We start from the raw sequence: 23578 nt of genomic DNA, 5'->3' as shown, positions 1-23578 counted from the left end.
GCTACATCTAAAGAAATCCCAATCTCTCTGAGCTACATGCTCTAGGGACCTAAACCTTGTCACCACAATAAACAGTACATGATGGGAGGGATAGATTCCTGTCCCAGAGACTTCCCATACTCTGGAACAAGCTACCCATCTATGTCAAGCAAAGTTCCTCATTAGCACTCTTCAAGAAAAATCTTGATGAGTGGATGGGAAATAGGAAATACACCCCAGGGATCACTTCTGTGGCTCTGCTTGACAGAGACACAGGAAAATAACTTTTTTGGGTGTCGTAAGCCAGGGAACCTTGTTGGCTAGGCTTACTTAGGCCCTTGGGCCGATAGCCTAGTACCTACCTATGAACCTATGAAAAGGAGACATTTGAAGCAGCCAGGAGACTATCTTCCATATCAGGGAATGATACTAGTATGCATACACTGGCTGATATTACACATACCAGTAGGTTGAACCCGAAACAAGGATTCAGTATAATTACAATATAATGATGCCTCATAACTTTTTTCCAGAAATGGGAAATTTTAAGAACTTGTATTCCAGGTAGACTCTGCCACATGCAGATATAATGAAATGACAAAAATTAAAAATAACAATTAGTAGTGACCATAATATCTAATAATCAACTTTCTTAACAATACGTCCATGAATAAATAAGAGAGACTGTGTGTTCTATCTTTTAATTCATTTATTCACACAACAATTGAGTGCAGGCAGATGGGCGCTGTCTATCTTTACGTGATACTTTCACTCACACTTATATAAGCAACTTGTATTACAATTAATGTGCGTGTATTACATTATGTAAAAAATAACTTTCCATCTTCTTTTATTAACATTCTATTTAAGATTCTTGCCATTTGTGTTTTTGCCATCCGGATTGTGTGATAGGTTTGGTGGTGAAAACAACTGGTGAATGACTGGTTCAGTGACAGTTTTGATATGTGATAGGGTAAGTCTATGAGTGGGTCTTGCATAATTAGATGAGGGGATGGAGCGAAGTATAGGGTGTTGGCTTGGAGAGCCACTTATGTCCAGTGAAATAAACTTGATCATTGGTGTAGGGAGGGAGGAGGTTTGGGCCAGTAGAATGAAGGACTGGAGTCAATCTAATGGAGGAGTGGGTGTAATTATTAAGACTATGATTGGACCAGCCAGTGTGCTTGTCCCATGTGATTGAAGGAGGGGCATGAAGCCATACTAGACCATGTAAATAGTTTTCCCAGGGAGCTTGAACAATGCGGGCAAAAGTTATGAGTGGTGGAAAAAAGGCCATACAAATAAGGGGATTTGGTAGGAGTGATGTAAGAGATAATTAGTGATGGGCATTCAGACTGTCCATGTATCCAGGGACCATATGTGGGAAAATACTTGGGACCAGATATGGTGGAAAAAATACAAGAGGTGTGTTAGATTACGTAATGGAGGAGTGGACATACTGCACCCCATATTGAACTGCTGTGGGTGGAAAAAGCAAGTCAACTAATAAACCGAACTTTGCAAGCCAAAATACAACTAATATTCAAAGTGAAAATCAGTCACGTTCCAAAAGCATTTTCATAGTGCATATCAAACACATTCCATAAATTATTAAGTTAACTCACATTCTTTCAACAACACTTTCTCCGTACAGGGTACTGGAGAATCACTAATGTCCAATGAAGTAAATCTGAGCACGGTGTAGGGAGGTTAGGTGCAATAGAATCTATGAGTCAACCTAGCAGAGGAATGGGCATAATTTTTAAAATTGTGATTGGACCAGCCAGTGCGCTGGTCCCATGTGATTGGAGGAGGGGAATGGCGCCATTGTAGGTAAAGCAAATAATAGTGTCAAGTAGCTTGACCAATGGGGGAAGCTAGGAGTGGTGGAAAACAAAGGCCAGAACAATAGGAGGATTGGCGGAAGTGATGTGATAAATTATAATTAATGATGGGCGTACAGACAGTGAGGTAACTTGGGACCAGTTATATCAAAGAATGATAGAGTATAGGCAAAGAGAAAGAGATAGGTGAATCTTAACTGAAAGACCTGTACTGGGAGAGTTTTTAGTTGAATCTAGAACAGATGCTGCTGTTAAAAAAAAATGGATAATTAGTAGGGCATATAAAATATTGCATGACAACTATAGGAATCAATCAGAGGAGGTTGGAAAATTTTGGAAGAGAAATTGGATAAGCAGTTCACAAGGAAATGATGGAATGGTATGGCTCTAAAATGCAACAAATTCTAGAAGGTTTAGGATTTTTGGTTTAAGTGTTTGCAGAGGTATTTTTATGTCTCAGGCAGAACTCATAGAATTTTTCTTGAGGTAGATGGCAAATGTTGGAGGTGTGATGGGAAGAAAAGGGTAATTAGAAACATATGTTTTGGGAGTGTAATGAGTTAGCAGACGTTAAAAATTCCCTACAGAGTACTCTGCCAGAAATATTGGGTGATCAAGTGGGTGTAAGTGAGGAAATTATTTTTTGACCTGGGATACAAGATCTGAATTGTTTAGACGTTGTAAAGCTTTGTAACGTTTTATTCTGGTGGCTGCCAAAAAAGCAATCACTAGAAAATGGAAATCAAAGTCTAAACCAACTGCATTTGCAGTAGTGAATATTGTAACAGTATAAAAGAACTGCAAGTTGGATCTTTAGAAAAGGGTTTGAGTAAATTGCAAAGAAAAAAATGGAAACTGTGGGAACAATGCATGCAGAATAATGTCTGGGGGAGTAAGGTTTAAGGGAAGGCAGGAACTGAGAAATGTATGCATGTTAGATTGATAATTGTACAGAAGAATATATACGATGTATAATGTTAGTAAATGTGAACATGTAAACAAGGTATGTTTTCTTTTATATAAATGTATGTTTGCCTCCATCTTAAATGGTAGTTCATTAAAGGTGTTAAAAAGACATTTAAAGACAGGTTGGCACCTGTTTAGGATGGCCATTTGGAGATTCTCCCTGCAGCCAGGTATGTTTTACTAGGTGGAGGATACCTTGCAGTATTCTTTGGTTTGTTTGGGGTATCTGGAAACCCTGCTGTAGGAGCTGCAGATTTTAGAATTTGTAGCTGAGTTAAGAGATATTTGATCTGCTCTCTGTTGCTGCTGTGACCTTCATCAAGGTGAAAGGCATTTTAAAATAGATGGAGTTTTGGTCGGGTACAAGACTGCAGCATCAGAGACTGTTCAATCATAAGTTGAAGGAAAATATGACAAGTTCTTTTGCAAAATTGTGGTGCATTGGCTGAGTATACAGCATGCGGGATGTAAGTGGTGAAGCCACCGAATGCTAAAATGCTTCTAGAACAAAGAAACATTATGCATCATGCCAAAATGGACAGAATGATACTTATATACTGCAAGAGAGCACTAACAATTTGATCATAATATAAGACAGCAAAAAGTGCTCAGATCTGACAAGGCACTGCAGTTCTTGCATCATCCGGAGCTGCATTTGAATGCAATATTTATGTATGGTTATACACCACTTTTTTCAGGGACATCCTTCAAACTAAACATAGAGCAAAGCAATATTGCTTAGCAGTGCTACATTTTTAACATGTTCATAGTACATGCCAACTCGTTAAATTCACATATCTCCCTTCATGCATACCTGCAATCAGAAACCTCTAAAAGTAACATTTAGAGTTGTTGTTCTGCTCAGTTTTATATGTCGCCTATGAACTCAACACTATGCTCTTGTCTTTACCATTATAACTGCAAGAAAATGGACATTGGAATAGAAAAAATATCACATAGCTTGACACAGAGGAATAATATGACTTGCCCAAAAGTTGAAACTTTATAAGCATTAACACAGATACTTTTTACAAAATAGCATAATTATTGCATTGCAAAGAATGGATACAAATCTAAATGTGTGACACATTTTATAATTAGCTGAATTAATGCTACATCTCAATAAAATCTTTTGCTTTCACAAAGCTGGGGCACTGATATATAAAGTAAACCCTATTTCATAATACAATTGAAAATTTGGCGTATGTATTCTTCCACATATTTTATTCTTTGTCCAGCTGAGCAGTTTGCAGCCATCTTTGTGACATATGGGTTTACATTTAAATGAGTGAGTTTGTATATGATGCCCGGGTGGGTGTGTGTCAAGGCTTTTGCAAGGTCAAGGTAGGCTGTGTGAACTGCCTTACCCTCATCAATGGCCTTAGTGACTGTTTCAAAAAAGTGACCAAGTTCAGAAGGCAGGATCTGCCTTGACAAAGCGAGTAAATCAATGCTCTCTTTACACACAGTTCATTTATTGCACACATTTCGTGATGGATTAAAGAGTGCAGATTTTAGAATAAAATAAACATATCTAGAAAAAAATAAATGACAATGTAAGACAAAAAATTAATATTACATTAAGGGTATAAAATAAATACTTGAATAACAATTTTGCCATTTCAGTTATATAAATGTGTAATTTGCTCAGTTTCTGCCTAATGTTTTTTTTTTTTCATAAATTTACAGATATTGATGAATGTCGGTATGGCTACTGTCAGCAGCTATGTGCCAATATTCCTGGTTCTTACTCCTGCACGTGTAATCCAGGTTTTACTCTTAATCCAGATGGCAGATCATGTCAAGGTAGGTAAATCCAATACAAATATTTTAGTTTTACTGTTCCTCATGGGATTATTGGATCTTTCAGTAATATGTCGTGGGCACAGTTAGGACAGCAATCTCTGTTTGGACAACAGTGCCCTGGTTTACTGATTATGTGATCTTGACTTTGGTTATAAATAAGTTGGGATGGAGAGGAATGAATCCCCCCCACCCTTCCACCTTCCCACAACAACACACTTGCATAGTGGGATAGACAAGGATTTGCTCCCATGAAAAAATGTTTCTGATAATTTTTCATTCACAATTTTGCAATGTCAACTAAAATGAAAGGGCAGTTCCCATACAGAACTTTACTGATAGTGAATTTATCCCTGCTCATGTTGTACAGTAAGTAATTTCCTGTATATTTATATAGATAAAAACTTGTAGATTGATACTGTAATGAATATGAAATGGCCCATTGTATATGTATTTTATATGCCCCATTGGAGTTATTCATATTATTTATTATTGGAATAATGCCTTAAAGAGGTGGGTGAGTGTATGTACCTTAAGAGTTATGAAAACATTTATTTGTCACTGTCCAGGTTTCATACTGATGACAAAGACAAAGGGATAAACTGCATAACACTTTGGAATAATTTTGTCATTTCTTCTACTTTGCATTAATTGTATTATACAACTGAAGTTTTTATTTTTTTTAAACATGAATTATAATCATAGACCATGCATTGCTGTGCACTGCCAAGCAGCCACTGCAAGGTGGAAAGGGTAACAAAGGGTAACAAAGGGTAACAAAGGGGTAACAACTGAAAATGCCAGGCGCCGTTGGACAGTCCTGAAACATGGAGACTGAATGGCTGAAAAACGGACTTGCAATCACCAAGTCTAGTATGCCCATTTCTTGAGATATTCCCTTTTCTCTGAGTTATGGCAATCTTGGAGACTGTATATGCAAGTTTGGGGGATGCAGGGAGGTTTGCTCCCCTACAAAAAATAAGCTTAAAGGAGAAGAGCAATCTTTGAGATTTACTCTTTTCCTGGGTTTTTGGTCAAGTGTTGACATTTCAGCAGGGAGTGAGTTGCAAGGCTGGATTATGATTTTTAAGTAAATAGGACTGATCATTATTCATTACTTCTGCAAGGTAGTGTGAGATTTGAAACATATTAAGAACATTCATTATTTCATTTATTCATTCCTGATTACCCAGTTAATCCCATTCAGGGTCACAGGGTACTAAAGCCTATTGCAGGAATCACAGGATCATAGGCAATTCCTAGGTTATTGATCAGGAGGTCATTTTAAGCCTAGCCATTTCATCCCAATATAATACCATAGAAATGCTAGTCAATACCCAAGACTGAATTTAGCGATGACTGCCCATGTCCAGGAGGGGTGTGGACATGGGCAGTCATCACTAAATGCAATCTTGGGTAATGACTAGGATTTCTCTGATATTACATTGGGATGAAACACTTGACTGTAAGGCAGGCAAGGTAATCCTGATCAGGGAATAGACATATCACAGGGCACATGCACTTATTCACTCTCACTGTTAGGAAACTCAGGCAAACAAATATACTATCAGGAAATTTAGAAAGAGTCTACTGATGTCCGTAAAAAATGAAATTGTTATATGATGACTGTGATAACCTTCCACTGGACCAGTAATCAAGGAGCCTCAATCCTCACCACTGGCAACAGTGAGGGATGTAAATTGGGAGGATGACAGGTATACACACAGTATTTCCAGATGCAGCTCTCTGTATCAAGTGCAATTTCCCTTAAGAGCACACAGAGACCACAGTCAGTCCAGGGCTGGTTTCTCCCTCTTTCTCCAGATCTGCAATAAGACTCCCCACTGGCAAAGCTATAAAGTTGAGATCTCAGCTGAGTGGCCAAGCCAAGACCTCCAGCATTCTCTCTGTCCAACAAATGCATTGTGTCCCTGCCCAAAATAGCTGACACACACACTCTTTGAGATTTGATACACATACACACACACACACACACACACACACACACACACACACACACACACACACACACACACACACACACACACACATTCCTGGGTAAGGCTGGCACAGCTTTACTAGCTATGTAGCTATGCCTCCATTTTCCCAGACTATGAGGTAGTTATCACTGCCACTGGCCAACTCCTTATCAGCAACTTTAAGGCCCTTAACAAAGGATGCTCAGTCTTACTGTGTAATATCAATATTAATACAAATGGTATTTTGACCAAGAGCAAGGCTATTAAGAGTGGCCCACACATTGTCACCAAATAAATATGCAAATACTCTCAAAACTTAAATATCTCTAGACAGATCAGCCACAATGAAAGGTTTAAATATAGCTAATAATAAATAATAAAAGAACAAGAAAATACTCAGTATATATGCACAGTGAGATCAGAGTTCAAAATCACAGGTAATATTTAAAATCGAATTGAATTAAAGAAAAATATCTAAACTAAGCTTTGCTATATTCTTGACTATATCTAAGAGAGATACTATGCCCTAGAACTTACTTACAGAGCAAGGTAGATTTGTGGTGAATGGTTCTTGTCAGGTCCAAGACCAAATACAGAATACATTGTCCCTGTAAGAGACTTCTCAAATTAATACCTCAAATATTACTGCTGGGATAGCTTGGAGAATGACATCATTTCTTGTCATCTGACTCTATCCCAGGTGAAACCCCTATGGTTAGCAGCTTGGCAGTATTTAGCATCTACTTCTGAAAATAGATAGACCTCAGATCTTTGGCAGATGCTGGAAGTCATAAAACAATTGCATTCCTTCACGCTTTCAGAGGTAGTAATTAGTTCACTCTGAAGACAATACAGAAAGCTTCTCAGCATAGACTCTATGTCTCTAGCTATATTGAAAACTGAAAGATTCCATCTTTTATTGCATAGCCATAAAGTAATTTAATTTCAGCTATTTTCCTGAAGTTAACCTCATGTTTTCCATTTTCCACTATTAAAATATATACATTTAAACAGCTACAATAGTGCATGTACATTTCTGTTCTATTCCAGTAAGGCACACTGTGGTTACAGTTCAAACAACACTTTGCAAAAACCTTTTCAACAGACACTTCTGTACCAGCAGTTTGATATACACATGGCATGCATTCTAATACATTTTTAACACAAGTATCTTATATAAATCATGTTGAGATTTACGAATGACATATAATTATTTATAAAATTCCATATAGATGTGCTGGCAGTATCTCCCTTTGTCACAATGACTATATTGTGAGACAGTGAAGTTGAACTGGTATCTGCCATAAAACCAAAAGGAAATGTTTTTAATAGTTAAACTGATAATGTGTTGATTTTTAATGTATTGTACTATTTTATGAACTGGGTAAATGTTGTCTTTTATGTCGGAATTTGTAACTCTTGCTCTTATAGTGGCACTTTTCCAATGGGGATATTATAGGGAAATAACATCCCTGTTGGAAACTCTAATACATGATTAATAAGGGATTCTGTATAACACAAGGGATTAGTCAATATTCTCCTGTTTAATTATTTATATTTTAAAAGCAGCAGAATCTATAAAAATTATTGTCACCTCAGTTTTAAAAAGTAAAGTTACTGGATTAATGAATGCAACATAGAAGTAATCAGGTGAAAGAAGCATTTTCCCTGCAGTGGGTGCAAACATTCTTAATTGGTATATGCAACAAAGCTCACATGGATGCTAGCCTATGTTTTCCAGCAAACATTGGGTCACAGTATATATTATCATAATATGCAGTGCAGTAAACAGAACTTGCATGGTGTGCTGTATATGCAGTCTGATGGTAACACAATTTGTAAAAATGAAGGATGCTACAGTACAGGCTCGTGCAGAGGAGCATGGTGCATGCATGCTGCAGGCATGGGCTACACACTATGTACAGTGCATACATGCTGCAGGCATGGACTGCACACTGTGTACAGTGCATACATGCTTTGGGTATGGTCTGTACACTGTGTACAGTGCACACATGCAGCAGGCATGGGCTGAGCACTGTGTAGAGTGCATACATGCTACAGGCATGGGCTGAGCACTGTGTACTGTACATACATGCTTCAGATGTGGGATGAGCACTGTGTACAGTGCATACATGCTGCAGGCATGGGTTGAGCACTGCGTACAGTGCATTCATGCTGCAGGCATGGGCTGAGTACCATGTACAGTACATACATGATACAGGTGTGGGATGAGCACCGTGTACAGTGCATACTTGTTGCAGGCATGGGCTGAGCACTGTGTACAGTGCATACATGTTGCAGGCGGGGCTGTACACTGTGTACAGTGCATACATGTTGCAGGCATGGGCTGTACACTATGTACAGTGCATACATGTTGCAGGTATGGGCTGTACACTGTGTACAGTGCATACATGTTGCAGGCGTGGGCTGTACACTCTGTACAGTGCATACATGCTGCAGGCATGGGCGGTACACTATGTACAATGCATACATGCTGCAGGCATGGGCTGGACACTGTGTACAGTACATGCATGTACGTCTTCTGTTGTAGTAATGATGCTACATTATTCTGAAAACATCACCTAGTTTAGTTATTTATAATACCTGTAGAGGTTTGACACATTCAGCTTTCCTTACAGTTTTGAAAGCAACCACTCCCATACTTGGACATGTGTATTTTCTTATAAACCCATACAAGCGGTACAAATTGTAGATTTATCAGTTAAAATCAGTTCTAATTTGCAAGCTGGCTTAGCATACACATTGGGAATAACAAATTGGTTAAAATGCAACATAATTATTCAGCTTTATGGTTTATGATATGGATGATTTTAATGAATATTTTTGCATTTGATATTTCCATGTATTTATTTCCATGTTACTTGCTTTAAATAATTGAATTTGGCATGCTGGCACATGGAGAGGGAGTTATTTAAACTTCAGGAATCTCTGAGTGCTTTCATAGCACTAGTGGAACTGATTTGCTGTTTTCACTGTGTGGTTACATTTGACCAAAGGTGATCTAAAACAAACATTTCTAAGTTTCTTTTCTCCCTGGGCCTCCTCTGAAAATGGGCTACTAGCCCAGTTGGACACTCCTGTTAAACAAATGTAAAATAAAATAAAATAAAATAAATAACTAAATAAAGTTTGTGCTGGATTATATGATGTTTTTGTTGATTTTATATCTGTCTCTCTGCATTGTATTATCAGCCCTGTTTGTTTGCTTTTCTGGTTAATGTTGGTCTGTAACATCAATCTCCATTTGAGTCACATTGTCAGGATTTTAGTACACTTGCACTTTTCTCTGATGCACCCCATTTAGAGGTATGTCATCTGATGGCACTAGCTCTCCATTAAGTTTTACCTTCACTCTCATCAAGACCCTTGTTAGCACTCCTACTGGGGCTGTTTCAAGAGAACCGACTAGCTCATTTAAGCTTAGGGCCTTCTCTTCCTTGATATCCGAGACAACAGATGCCATTCTTAAGAAAAAGAAGACTGTTATGCACATGGCTGTTTCACAAGAGAAAGGCTCTGAGGAGGACATTGTGGAAGATTTGTTTCTACTTTCTCAATGAGAATGGCATCCAGGAGATGGAAGAGCAGGGAGTGGCCTCTTCTCAAGCATCTACCCCTTTGCCAGAATCTGCACTTATTCTGTTGCTTATTTTCCTGGAGTTCCTAGGTCTCTACTGTTGGATACGGGTTTTTGACTCTTTCTTCGGGATCATTGGGGATGTGATGAGCTTCACTGATGTGGTTAAACATAAAGCTCAGACTTCCCTTTTGGAGTTGCTTCAGACAGTTCCCAAGGTAGTGACTGCCATGGTTCCTACTGTACGGAAAGTACAGAAAGTAGCCTAAAAGGTATCGGAAAAGGTACTGTTCCTTCCCCACTGGGCTGATACTATCTCACTGTCTGTGACAGGTTATTTTTTTTAGTCATGCAGCACTCAGTGACTTTAGTTATTCTTCAGCTCTACATGGAAGTGTCATTGAAGTGTCGGAATATGTAGAAGTGCCTCGGTAATTAACCTCTGAATAAAGAATCCTGTAAGTTAGACCACGGAGGAAAAGGGTTTTACTTTTCCTCAATTCTCATTCGAGGATTTTTAATCTGCTGTGTCACATGGCAAGGTATTAATAGCATTTACATAGGGCTTGAGCTCCATTCTTAATCCCCCTGAAGTTGTGGAGATCAGAGAGTGATTAAAGACACTGAACTTCTTCCAGACAAAATGTTAAGCCCTTTTCACTGGTTCTGTTCCAGTAGTAATCATCAACTAGTGCGATGAAATGAAGCACTGCACTTAATGTAACTGACAGTATTAAATCCAAAAGATTGTGTCTGACCTTGTAGCTGGCTGCTCCCATTTCCCTGACTTACACATGTCTATTTGAGTACAAGCCAGACTTAGTAATATGCAGTAAAGGTGGGTGTGGAGTAACCCCCCCCCCCAATATTCTTTATAAACTTTAAAATCCATGTCACACATAATCCTAGTGGCTGCAGTTTGAGGAAATAGAAATGGATGCCTGTGGTTTTGGATCCAGTATTTTCAGTTTGATGCTGTTGGTCACATAGCTATTTTGGTTAGATTTATGACTTATCGTTTGGGTTGTCCTCTATGCTGTGGATTATCTACCAAGTGCTTAGCCATCATAGGTGCTGGCCCGAAGATGTGGGGAATCTGTCTTCTATCTGAACAGCTAAGTTTATCATCATCTACTTTAAGAAGCTGTCCATCCCATATAGATCACACCTTGGATCTCCTTTAAATCCAAACAACCACAGTCAGTCTGAAAAAGTCATTGTTTCCCTTGTAAATAAATTTGTTGAGAATCATATTTGCCTCTGTTCATGATATAGTTTTCCTTTTCATGGTTGTGGTTTATTCATGGACTACATTTTTGTCCATTTAGATGGGACTTCATTCTCATCTAAGCAGGTTTTCCATATTCTGGTTCTATTGTAGCTGTCACAATTACTCAAACAACCAAGCTTCATCAAACATTAGTTTATCCTTGTAATTTCAAACCATCTTTATTTGTACCTCTTTGCAAATTAGTTTTAACACCTGAGTATTATTAGCATTCGGCTGTTGTTCATAAGTGGACAAAGGGTTGCTGGCAGGATGTTATCATATCTGTATGTCACATTTCTGACAACTCCCGTGTCCTTCCGTGACGTACACCATGATGGTGGTGTTAAGAAGTGTCTGATTAGGATAGTGGAGACAGTGAAGTCTAGTTTTACATTGGCAAAGAGGAAGGTATGTATCACCATGGACTTCCTAAGTATTATATGGCAATTATCATTTCTATTGTTAATTATGGATGATATTTTACTTGACAATATTAAGTGAAGGTGCCGGATAGGGCGTACTGCTCACATGCAGGGAATTGATGACTTTGCTCTCTTTAATGTTTCATAATCATGTTGTTTTTGCTGCAACCTTAAATTAGTACAAAAATGAAATGATAAACCACTTCTACGGCACAGTTCAGTAGTCAACCATAAAAGAGTAGCACACAGGCAGGTAGAAATACAAACACAAGTTTTAGTGCAACAATCCCAAATTACACTAAGTGCTTTTGTCCCCAGGGAACAAATTTACACTAAAAAGCTAATTTAAAAGTTCTGCCACTCAGTTTAATCAGCCTTGAATTAAATTAAAAAGAGTTGAAGATGTTAAGATTTGCACTGGGTGTGACGAGGATGGACAGGATTAGGAATAAGTATATTAGAGGGTCAGCCCAGGTTGGAAGGTTTGGAGACAAAGCCAGAGAGGCAAGTTTACTTTGGTTTGGACATGTGCTGAGAAGGGATGCAGAGTATATTGGGAAAAAGATGCTAAGGATGAAGCTGCCAGGTAACAGGAAAAGAGGAAGGCCTAAGATAAGGTTTATGGATGTGGTGAGAGAGAGAACATGCAGGTGGTTGGTGTGACAGAGCAAGATGCAGAGGACAGGAAGAAATGGAAACAGTTGATCTGCTGTGGTGACCCCTAACGGGAGCAGCTGAAAGAAGAAGAAGAATATTAATAATATTGAAAATTAAAAAATAATAATATATTAGAAACATTGAGGAAGTTAGACAGAATGCATAAGAAAATATATTAAAATACATAAAAGATAAGGAAAAGAGATCTGCGCTTACAGATAATAAATGAACCCCTTAACTAAAAAAATGATTATAAACTTGAGAGCCCTCATTTTTAATAAGCAACCTACGGATAAGGGGCTATGGATAACTCAAAAGCTCAATGTCATTATTGAGAAGGGACAAATGGACAATGGCCCGAGTGGGTCTGGAGACAGTAGTATACCATGTACACAAAGGGAGCTCACTGTGGATGACCATCAGGCCACATGGACCACTACACCAGCACCCTTAGAACCTCAAGGCAATGCTTTAAATACAGGTACTGTACTTAAACCTATACAGTTGAATGACTGGTTACATAAAGGTGTTACTTTGGGGCAACAGAACACTCCTTTAGCAAGTGTGGGCATGACTGTGGCCAAACCACAATTTATTTATTGGAAAAAACTCATTAAGTTCCACAAATTACAAGTGGAAACCAGTTACTTTTGTGAGTGTATAAAACAGGGCATTGCCCCTAAGGGTTTGAGGACATGGAAATGTCTTTCTGGTTTTGTGGAAGGCTCTAAATTACATAGTGACTTCTTAACTTTGCTTGATTGTCATGGTTATGAGTTAATGGAGGTGTTAATACAACACAACCAATCGATGATGCATGTTTTAATAACTGCAATTAATTTAGATAAAAGTGTAATTAATGACTTATTATTTGATCAATATTCTCGTGATTACAATAATGGGTTTTTAACTGTAGATAAAATAGTTGAGGAAGATGAGAATAAAAAGGAAAATAAATTAAAAAGAGATAAAAGTGAGTATGACAACACACAGGTTTACCCCAAACCACCAGCCAGTTTTAACTGGGGGATTTACTGACAAGATTCACCTGACAATGTAATTTCATTAGATGACAGGAATATTGTTGATGCCCCTTTAGAGTTTTCCCCTCTCTACAGGTTGGAGAGGCTACTCAACCAAAGGACAGGAGTGAGGGAAGATTCCTGTTCCCAACATTATGGAAGTGAAATTGGCTGGAGATGACTACACAGCAGAGGAAGAGGGGAGGAAGAAGAGGGAGGGGAACCAATTATGGCCCCCAGGAACAATCGATAAAGGTTAGAAATATTAAAGGGGACTTGACTATTTACAGTCTTTAGAGTTCTGTTTCTACTGACACTGAATATGCTGATTTGTTTGAGAAGGGTATGACCTTTATCCCAACCCGTAGAGGTAATCTGGTACACACTTTGTTATACTTACAGGAAGCTTAATCTTACAGTGTTGCTGGGTAGATATGAGGTTTGTGAATTTTCTGTTGATGTCCTTAGCAGACCTGATCTTTTTAACCCACCATTGCATGCAAGCATCATGATATTTGAGAAACTTTGTGAAAGAGATATTACAGAAGTATTGAGGTTTAAGGAACATTGTGAAGTAATTAATATTACTAATGACAAGATGGGTTTATTAAAAGAAATTTGCAACAATCAGAATATAAGATGCATGAAACCTGATAGGGGGTTGGCCTAGTTATGATGCACACAACAGATTATAATAATAGGATGGAAAGATTATTATTTACAGATAATTATGAAGAAGCATCTAAAAATCAAATGAGTATGGCATATGTTAATATTGACAACACCTTATATGACCTATTGATACAGGGTCGAATTGATGACGTGGAATATAATTACTAGAGAATTGATTCCCCCTGTATTCCTATGATATTTGCTATTCCCAAAATTCATAAGGATTATACTGACCCTCCTATGTGCCCTATAGTGGACACTAAAGGCTCAAACACCTTCAGAATGCTGAGGTATATAGACTTAAAATTAAAGAACCATCTTAGCAACAGCAATTATATTTATAGGGATTCATGGCATTTTTTGACTAAAATCAGGAAAGAACTGTTTGCTAAAGATCTTATTTTAGTTACCATAGATGTTAAGGATTTATTCACAGTTCTACCCCATGAATGTGTTTGGAGTGGTTTACTCAAGTCTTCTATGAAAAGGGCCAACTTGACAAGAACAGCACTGAGGTCATTAGAACCTTGAATGAAGCATTATTAAAAAATAATTACATTTGGTTTGAAAGGTCCATTTATAGATAAACCTATAGAGTGACAATGGGGGCCTCTTGTGCCCCTATTTTTGCTAACATAGTTCTTACTTATTGGGAAAAACATTTTGTTTTCAAGTCTGGCTTTGAGAAGAGTTGGAAGCTATACAGTCACTTCTTAGATGACGCAGTTATTTTTTAGAATGACTCTGAGTCTAGGTTGAGTGAGTTTTTTGTCTTCATTAATGACTCTACTGAATTTTTGAACTTCACAATGAACACCTCGGTTGATTTTCCCTTTTAAGAATAAGGGCCCTTATGAGATAATATAGCAATAACCCACGCCTGGGGTTTTAGGTTTTAGTGCAACAATCCCGAATTCCACTAAGTGCTTTTGTCCCCAGGGAACAAATTTACACTAAAAAGCTAATTTAAAAGTTCTGCCACTCAGTTTAATCAGCCTTGAATTAAATTAAAAAGAGTTGAAGATGTTAAGATTTGCATTGGGTGTGACGAGGATGGACAGGATTAAGAATAAGTATATTAGAGGGTCAGCCCAGGTTGGAAGGTTTGGAGACAAAGCCAGAGAGGCAAGTTTACTTTGGTTTGGACATGTGCTGAGAAGGGATGCAGAGTATATTGGGAAAAAGATGCTAAGGATGAAGCTGCCAGGTAACAGGAAAAGAGGAAGGCCTAAGATAAGGTTTATGGATGTGGTGAGAGAGAACATGCAGGTGGTTGGTGTGACAGAGCAAGATGCAGAGGACAGGAAGAAATGGAAACAGTTGATCTGCTGTGGTGACCCCTAACGGGAGCAGCTGAAAGAAGAAGAAGAATATTAATAATATTGAAAATTAAAAAATAATAATATATTAGAAACATTGAGGAAGTTAGACAGAATGCATAAGAAAATATATTAAAATACATAAAAGATAAGGAAAAGAGATCTGAGCTTGCAGATAATAAATGAACCCCTTAACTAAAAAAAATATTATAAACTTGAGAGCCCTCATTTTTAATAAGCAACCTACGGATAAGGAGCTATGGATAACTCAAAAGCTCAATGTCATTATTGAGAAGGGACAAATGGACAATGGCCCGAGTGGGTCTGGAGACAGTAGTATACCACGTACACAAAGGGAGCTCACTGTGGATGACCATCAAGCCACATGGACCACTACACCAGCACCCTTAGAACCTCAAGGCAATGCTTTAAATACAGGTACTGTACTTAAACCTATGCAGTTGAATGACTGGTTACATAAAGCTGTTACCTTGGGGCAACAGAACACTCCTTTAGCAAGTGTGGGCATGACTGTGGCCAAACCACAATTTATTTATTGGAAAAAACTCATTAAGTTCCACAAATTACAAGTAGAAACCAGTTACTTTTTTGAGTGTATAAAACAGGGTATTTCCCCCTAAGGGTTTGAGGACATGGAAATGTCTTTCTGGTTTTGTGGAAGGCTCTAAATTACATAGTGACTTCTTAAGTTTGCTTGATTGTCATGGTTATGAGTTAATGGAGGTGTTAATACAACACAACCAATCTATGATGCATGTTTTAGTAACTGCAATTAATTTAGATAAAAGTGTAATTAATGACTTATTATTTGATCAATATTCTCGTGATTACAATAATAGGTTTTTAACTGTAGATAAAATAGTTGAGAAGATGAGAATAAAAAGGAAAATAAATTAAAAAGAGATAAAAGTGAGTATGACAACACACAGGTTTACCCCAAACCACCAGCCAGTTTTAACTGGGGGATTTACTGACAAGATTCACATGTAATTTCATCAGATGACAGAATATTGTTGATGCCCCTTTAGAGTTTTCCCCTCCCTACAGGTTGGAGAGGCTACTCAACCAAAGGACAAGAGTGAGGGAAGATTCCTGTTCCCAACATCATGGAAGTGAAATTGGTTGGAGATTACTACACAGCAGAGGAAGAGGGGAGGAAGAAGAGGGAGGGGAACCAATTATGGCCCCCAGGAACAATCGATAAAGGTTAGAAATATTAAAGGGGACTTGACTATTTACAGTCTTTAGAGTTCTGTTTCTACTGACACTGAATATGCTGATTTGTTTGAGAAGGGTATGACCTTTATCCCAACCCGTAGAGGTAATCTGGTACACACTTTGTTATACTTACCAGGAAGCTTAATCTTACAGTGTTGCTGGGTAGATATGAGGTTTGTGAATTTTCTGTTGATGTCCTTAGCAGACCTGATCTTTTTAACCCACCATTGCATGCAAGCATCATGATATTTGAGAAACTTTGTGAAAGAGATATTAGAGAAGTATTGAGGTTTAAGGAACATTGTGAAGTAATTAATATTACTAATGACAAGATGGGTTTATTAAAAGAAATTTGCAACAATCAGAATATAAGATGCATGAAACCTGATAGGGGGTTGGCCTAGTTATGATGCACACAACGGAGTATAATAATAGGATGGAAAGATTATTATTTACAGATAATTATGAAGAAGCATCTAAAAATCAAATGAGTATCGCATATGTTAATATTGACAACACCTTATATGACCTATTGATACAGGGTCGAATTGATGAAGTGGAATATAATTACTAGAGAATTGATTACCTCTGTATTCCTATGATATTTGCTATTCCCAAAATTCATAAGGATTATACTGACCATCCTATGTGCCCTATAGTGGACACTAAAGGCTCAAACACCTTCAGAATGCTGAGGTATATAGACTTAAAATTAAAGAACCATCTTAGCAACAGCAATTATATTTATAGGGATTCATGGCATTTTTTGACTAAAATCAGGAAAGAACTGTTTGCTAAAGATCTTATTTTAGTTACCATAGATGTTAAGGATTTATTCACAGTTCTACCCCATGAATGTGTTTGGAGTGGTTTACTCAAGTCTTCTATGAAAAGGGCCAACTTGACAAGAACAGCACTGAGGTCATTAGAACCTTGAATGAAGCATTATTAAAAAATAATTACATTTGGTTTGAAAGGTCCATTTATAGATAAACCAATAGAGTGACAATGGGGGCTTGTTGTGCCCCTATTTTTGCTAACATAGTTCTTACTTATTGGGAAAAACATTTTGTTTTCAAGTCTGGCTTTGAGAAGAGTTGGAAGCTATACAGTCACTTCTTAGATGACGCAGTTATTTTTTGGAATGACTCTGAGTCTAGGTTGAGTGAGTTTTTTGTCTTCATTAATGACTCTACTGAATTTTTGAACTTCACAATGAACACCTCGGTTGATTCTCCCTTTTAAGAATAAGGGCCCTTATGAGATAATATAGCAATAACCCACGCCTGGGTGTGGGTAATGCTGGATTTACCCATGGTTGGTGTGGTTTGGTCATGAGGGCGAAGCCCGAGTGGCCAAACAAAGCCAACCGTTGGTAAATCCAGCATTACCCACACCCAGAAGTGGGTTATTGCTATTATACAATGACATTATTTAAGAAAAAAAATAATTACGTTTCTTAAATGGCATTGTATAATGCCTCCTTGCTGCCCTTCTGCAGCTGTCTGATATTCTGCGGCAGTTCTGATGTACTGCGCTTGCCTATGCAGTACATCAGAGCTGTGGGCAAAAGCAAAAGCTACGAAGAAAGCAAGATCTCCGTTGCTTTTAAAAAACTGTTTCGCTATGTTAAATGAGTTTAACATAGCGAGACAGCTTTAAAAAACGCAACAGAGAATATCCGTTGCTTTTTTAAAGCTGTCTGGCTATGTTAAACCCATTTAACATAGCGAGATAGTTTTGAAAAAAGCAACGGAGAAAGCAAGATCTCTGTTGCTTTTTAAAAACTGTTTCGCTATGTTAAATGAGTTTAACATAGCGAGACAGCTTTAAAAAATGCAACAGAGAATCTCCGTTGCTTTTTTAAAGCTGTCTCGCTATGTTAAACTCGTTTAACATAGCGAGACAGTGTGAAGCAACTGAGATCTTGCGTTCTCCATTGCTGTAAAAAAAAGAGTTATAGTAATGGAAAAAGTCCGGGCGACCGGACCTTTTTCCATTACTATAACTCTGATTTACAACAGGCACGCTGACCAATCAGCGTGCACGTTTTTGAATATTTAATGGGGGGGTCATTGTATAATACCCTGTATCATATGCATCTATACATTTTAAATGAAGTATTGTCATATAGTTGCTAATATTTTGTACATGTATATACAATTGTATTTATCTAATTATTATAGACTTGCATATGTATGGTTTTTATATTTTTTTATATTTTATATATTTAGAGTATTTAGTCATTTTTTTTAATGTATAAGAATATTTTATGACCCTAGGTTTTAAATTGTACATATATACATGAGTGCATTGGATATACATCCCTTTGGTGGCTGCTATTAGGTTGTATGTTGATACTTCCTGCATTACAGTTTTACAGTTATTTCCACACCAATATGAATATTCCTTTAAGGGGCGTAACTTGAATTATTTTTTAATTAACTATGTTATATAAGATGTATTGTAATTGTTGTTATTTGTCTGATGAAGTTTTGTGGTTCAGGATGAAAGCGTTTACCAGCTTTCCATTTGTTGTGAATAAAACTTTGTTTTTATCCAGTGGATTATCGGCTCTTTACTATTTGGTACGAAGGTACATTTTTAAACAAGGTACGAAAGTACAACTGGGTCCTTTGATACCTTGGCTGCTTTTTGTGTTTTTTGATTCTGTATGTTACCTGGACATTGACTTGAAGAAAGATTACATCAACAAGAGGTTTGTGTCCAACTTATATAGGAAGGCACTTATTCTAATTCCTTCCTATTTTTCAGCAGTTGCCACCCTCCCACATCAGAAGAAGGCCATTGATAAAGGCCACCAAGTAAGGCTAGCAAGAATGGTATCAGACATGGACACATTTTTGTCAGTGATAGAGAACATTAAAGAACATGATATTGAACAGTGGGTATCGCAGGGAATTTCTTCTACAGTATATATCTTTGTTAGGCTCAGATGATGGAACTGTGGCCACTAAGGTTCCAGGTGGGCATGGTTATAATAAGAGTTGTATCCTCACATACAGTGATGATGTGGAGGCTATTACATACATCATTATCAACAACTGGAAATTGTTTGATGTCTGTAATTTAGACAGGGACAGGATAGGGTTGTTCCCTAAATTCACTTTTAGATAGATTGCAATTTTAAGGATTTTCTTGAAAAAGGTTTCCTAGGGTCCAGAATGCAAGGTAATGGTAAAATGTTTAAGTGTGGTAGGTGCTCACATTGCCCACACATACCTGAAGACATGAATATTTACCTGACCTGTTACAGTAAGATGTTTTGTCCCAAGAGATGCTCATGTCACACTAACAGAGTTGTTTATGCTGCTGCAACTCTTTCTGTGTCAGAAAAAACAGAAAGAACATTTAGGGACAGAATATATGAACATATGATGGACATTAAAAATCATAATCTTAATAATTCCCTCTGCAAACATAAGTGTTAACTCAGGCCATTCCTTCAAATCTTTTATATTAGAGGTTTTAGACTGCAATCCAAGAAGTGGCCCTTGGAAAATCTGGCTAGAATGCAAGGAACCTGAATGGCAGGTTAGAACAAATACCAATAATCCACCTGGCTAGAACAACTCCTTATCCATAGCCTGCTTATTAAAAATGAGGCCTCTCACAAGATTATAATAATTTTTTAGTTAAGAGGTTCATTTTCATATGTATTCTGCCTAAGTTCCTAACTGTTTCTTATGTATTATGTTTTAATGTTCAGTGTTAATATAATCCATTTAATTTAATGCAAGACTGATTAAACTGAGGGATGGAGTTTTTTAATTAGATTTTTAGTATAAATTTGTTACCCAGGTTATGGCCAGTTACACCCTGATGACGTCCCGTAGTACTGTTTGGGACGAAAGCACTTAGTGCGATTTGGGATCATTGCAATAACGGTTGTGTTTGTATTTCTACCTGCCCGTGTTACTCTTTTATGGTTGATTACTGCACCTTTGTGGATTTACTGCTGTATGGCTAGGGGACTGTGCCATGGAACTGGTTGACCGCAACCCTCATCAAGATTTGTTTGAAAATGAATAGTTCTAAAGGTCCTGGGTTTTATTTTGTGCTAATTGTTGAAGGTTGTGCGTTAGGCCCGGCAAGCCAGCATGTAAAAATCTACTGCCAATCATTAGCGGACCGGAGTTCCGCTGTGGCGACCCCTAACCGGGAAAAGCCGAAAGACAGTTTAGTTTATTTGAGGACTAATAAGGGGTTTTGCCTTCTGGGTAATTGAAGACTTTGGATTTAAATTCAGAAGGTTCAAAATCTCTTTAGTTTTACTGTCTCTTTTCCAGCATTATTTATGATTTCACAGTTCTGCAATCAGTAGAGGTGACCGTTTATTTGCCATAAGCATCCTTTTATTTGAGCACTATGTCCAGTTATTATTACTGTCCCCTTGTACCTGCATAGGTTGCATTAGTTTTCAGTGCTCTTAGTGGGTTTTGTATTATGTATTTTAACTTTTCCCTTTCATGCTGACATAACACCACCATTTTACAATTTTATAGTATAATTAAATGCACTACTTTCACTTAGTATTAAACCAAACAAGTTACACCTCACTCAATTATTTATAATTAAATTTTGTATTTTATCATTTCTTATATAGCAATGCACAGTGTAGCATTATTACTGGAGATGAATTAAAGTCCTAAGGTCAAAGGGAGATTACCAAAGCTCCCAGCACAGGTACAGAAACGTTTAAATTAAGAAATTAGGGGAAAATAGCCTAGTTTTTATGTGAAATTACAATGGAACATTTTTAACTTAGTAAATGTAATGCCTATCTGCTAAATAATAAAATAAATACCACTTGTATAGTTTTCTTACAATAGTTTATAGGTCTGAACAATGTCAGTTTTGTTTTGTGCCTCCGATATGCTTGGTTCTACTGCAGCGTATATGCTAACAGACTTTCTGGTAGGATGGTAAGAAACCAAACTGACAACTCACAGACCATTTTAGACATGTACATATACGACAAAAGATGAAAATGTTTACTGAAAAGATGAAAATGTTTACTGTTACAATCTGCATGGTATAAAGGTGATTAATAATCCAGTTCATATCTAGATAAGCCTCCTGCCAAATATTTTATACAGAATAATATATTAGTAATGCAAATATTATATACCGAATAATGTGCAAGGGATACTTTGATATGGTATTCTATATATTCCCAAGACCTTTCCTTGTTCACTAGCAACTAAATGGTGAGTATAAAGCGTTATTGATTGTCTAGGTATTGAAGCATGGAACAAATCCCATTCTGGATGCTAGCCTTTCTTGTATTTTGTGATTATTATAAAAAAACGTAGGTATAAAACAATTCCAGAATTTTGTAATAATATACAGAGAGTACATAGAGTAAACAAAAATGCCCTTTTTTGATAAGTGTGGGTGGCTCAGAACAAAGAATAATTTTCCTCCAATTTTAATGGCAGAAAGAAATTAAAAATCTTGTAATTGTTATTGCTGGCCGTGTTGAATTTCACAAAGGTAGTCTGAAATCAGACTCTAAAATCTTCACACAACTTATCCTGTGTAAAATTCTGTGGCTCTTGATCTACCTCTGTGGTTGAAGGTGTTGATGCAGTGGGTTCAGAGAAAGAGTAGAATTCTTGGTGGGTTCAAATCCAGAATATTGGTGGGAAGTTGGCATGGTGGTTTTACCTTACAGACACAAGGTGCTGGGTTTGATTCTCACCTGAAGTAATTGGCTAGACTTAAAATGGCCCACAAGAGCAGTTAGCCTAGTACTAATCTATGAACCTAGGAATGAATAATTATTTCACTAGCTAAAAGAAATGTTGATGACATAATTGTATTGTATTAAGACTGATTTAGCTTTGTCAAAGTTGTAGTATATTTCTTTAATTCTGATAGCATTCTATGGACAAGTTTCAGCTAATATGTTCACTCCAGGGATCATTCGAGTTGCCCTATTGGATATGGGCACTGTGGACTAACATCAGGTGGCACAGTGCCTGGGCAATTTTTTTGGGCTAGGCTTGTAAAGGCTCCAGGGCCAATAGCCTAGTACACACCTATGAACCTATGAATTTAGGCCAAGAAGAAAGTAATTAGATCATCTGAAAATTGAGTGATCAAACTGCACTGGCTGATCCCAGTTTCACAGCTGAATGCCTGATTGCAGGACAGTTGTTACAGCTCGCATACTTTTACATTATAGTGTGAAAATATGTGAATTGTGGAAGTGAGACATTAACTCCAAGGGTTGCTGTATCACTGGTCCAAGTTGCAGGTGACTTCAGACTTCAGAGTTATGGTTACGAAGGCCTTGTCTATAAAATGATTAAGATGTGTGCGTTCCCATTAATTCAAAATGTGGTCAATTTAGACGTCTGTTTTTTCATACTTAACAGTTCAAATGACCATATTTTGAATGAAAGGACATAAAAAAGCCATGATATATCTTCCTAAGGGTTATCTGTTGGTACTGTATACCTGAATCTAGCAAAAGCCACTGACACTGTCTCCATATGTAGAGGATCTACTGGATCTAAAACAAATAACAAATCGTCACACTACAGCTTCAAATGTCTCTGTGGTATAAAGCAGACTGATCTAGCAGGGGCATCATCTGAGGAGTTTAATATAAGAAGTTTTGCTGTAATGACCCTTACTGGGTCATTATTTGCCATCTTAATAGCTGTCATTTAAATTGGGCTTCTATGGTTTTTACATAATATCCAGAGGACCTTAAGTAGGATGCATCATCGTATTACTGGTGCTAACCGTCTTACTGTTATATATCGGGATTGCTTTA

At 37.4% G+C, this 23578-nt stretch overlaps 1 protein-coding gene across 1 annotated transcript in view; it reads left to right on the top strand.

Annotated features, from left to right (window-relative positions):
- Positions 1-23578, top strand: part of FBLN5 (fibulin 5) — an 861728-nt gene that overhangs the window by 613951 nt on the left and 224199 nt on the right. The window contains exon 6 of the mRNA XM_044074715.1: positions 4479-4595. Coding sequence (XP_043930650.1) covers positions 4479-4595 — 117 coding nt within the window. The remainder of the gene's footprint in view (positions 1-4478; positions 4596-23578) is intronic.

This window comes from Protopterus annectens, chromosome 6.part0 (assembly GCF_019279795.1).
Source record: "Protopterus annectens isolate FY-2018-M chromosome 6.part0, PAN1.0, whole genome shotgun sequence".
Lineage (NCBI taxonomy): Eukaryota > Metazoa > Chordata > Ceratodontiformes > Protopteridae > Protopterus > Protopterus annectens.
Note: the sequence above shows the minus strand (reverse complement) of the source record. Positions and strands in the feature narration are given on the sequence as shown.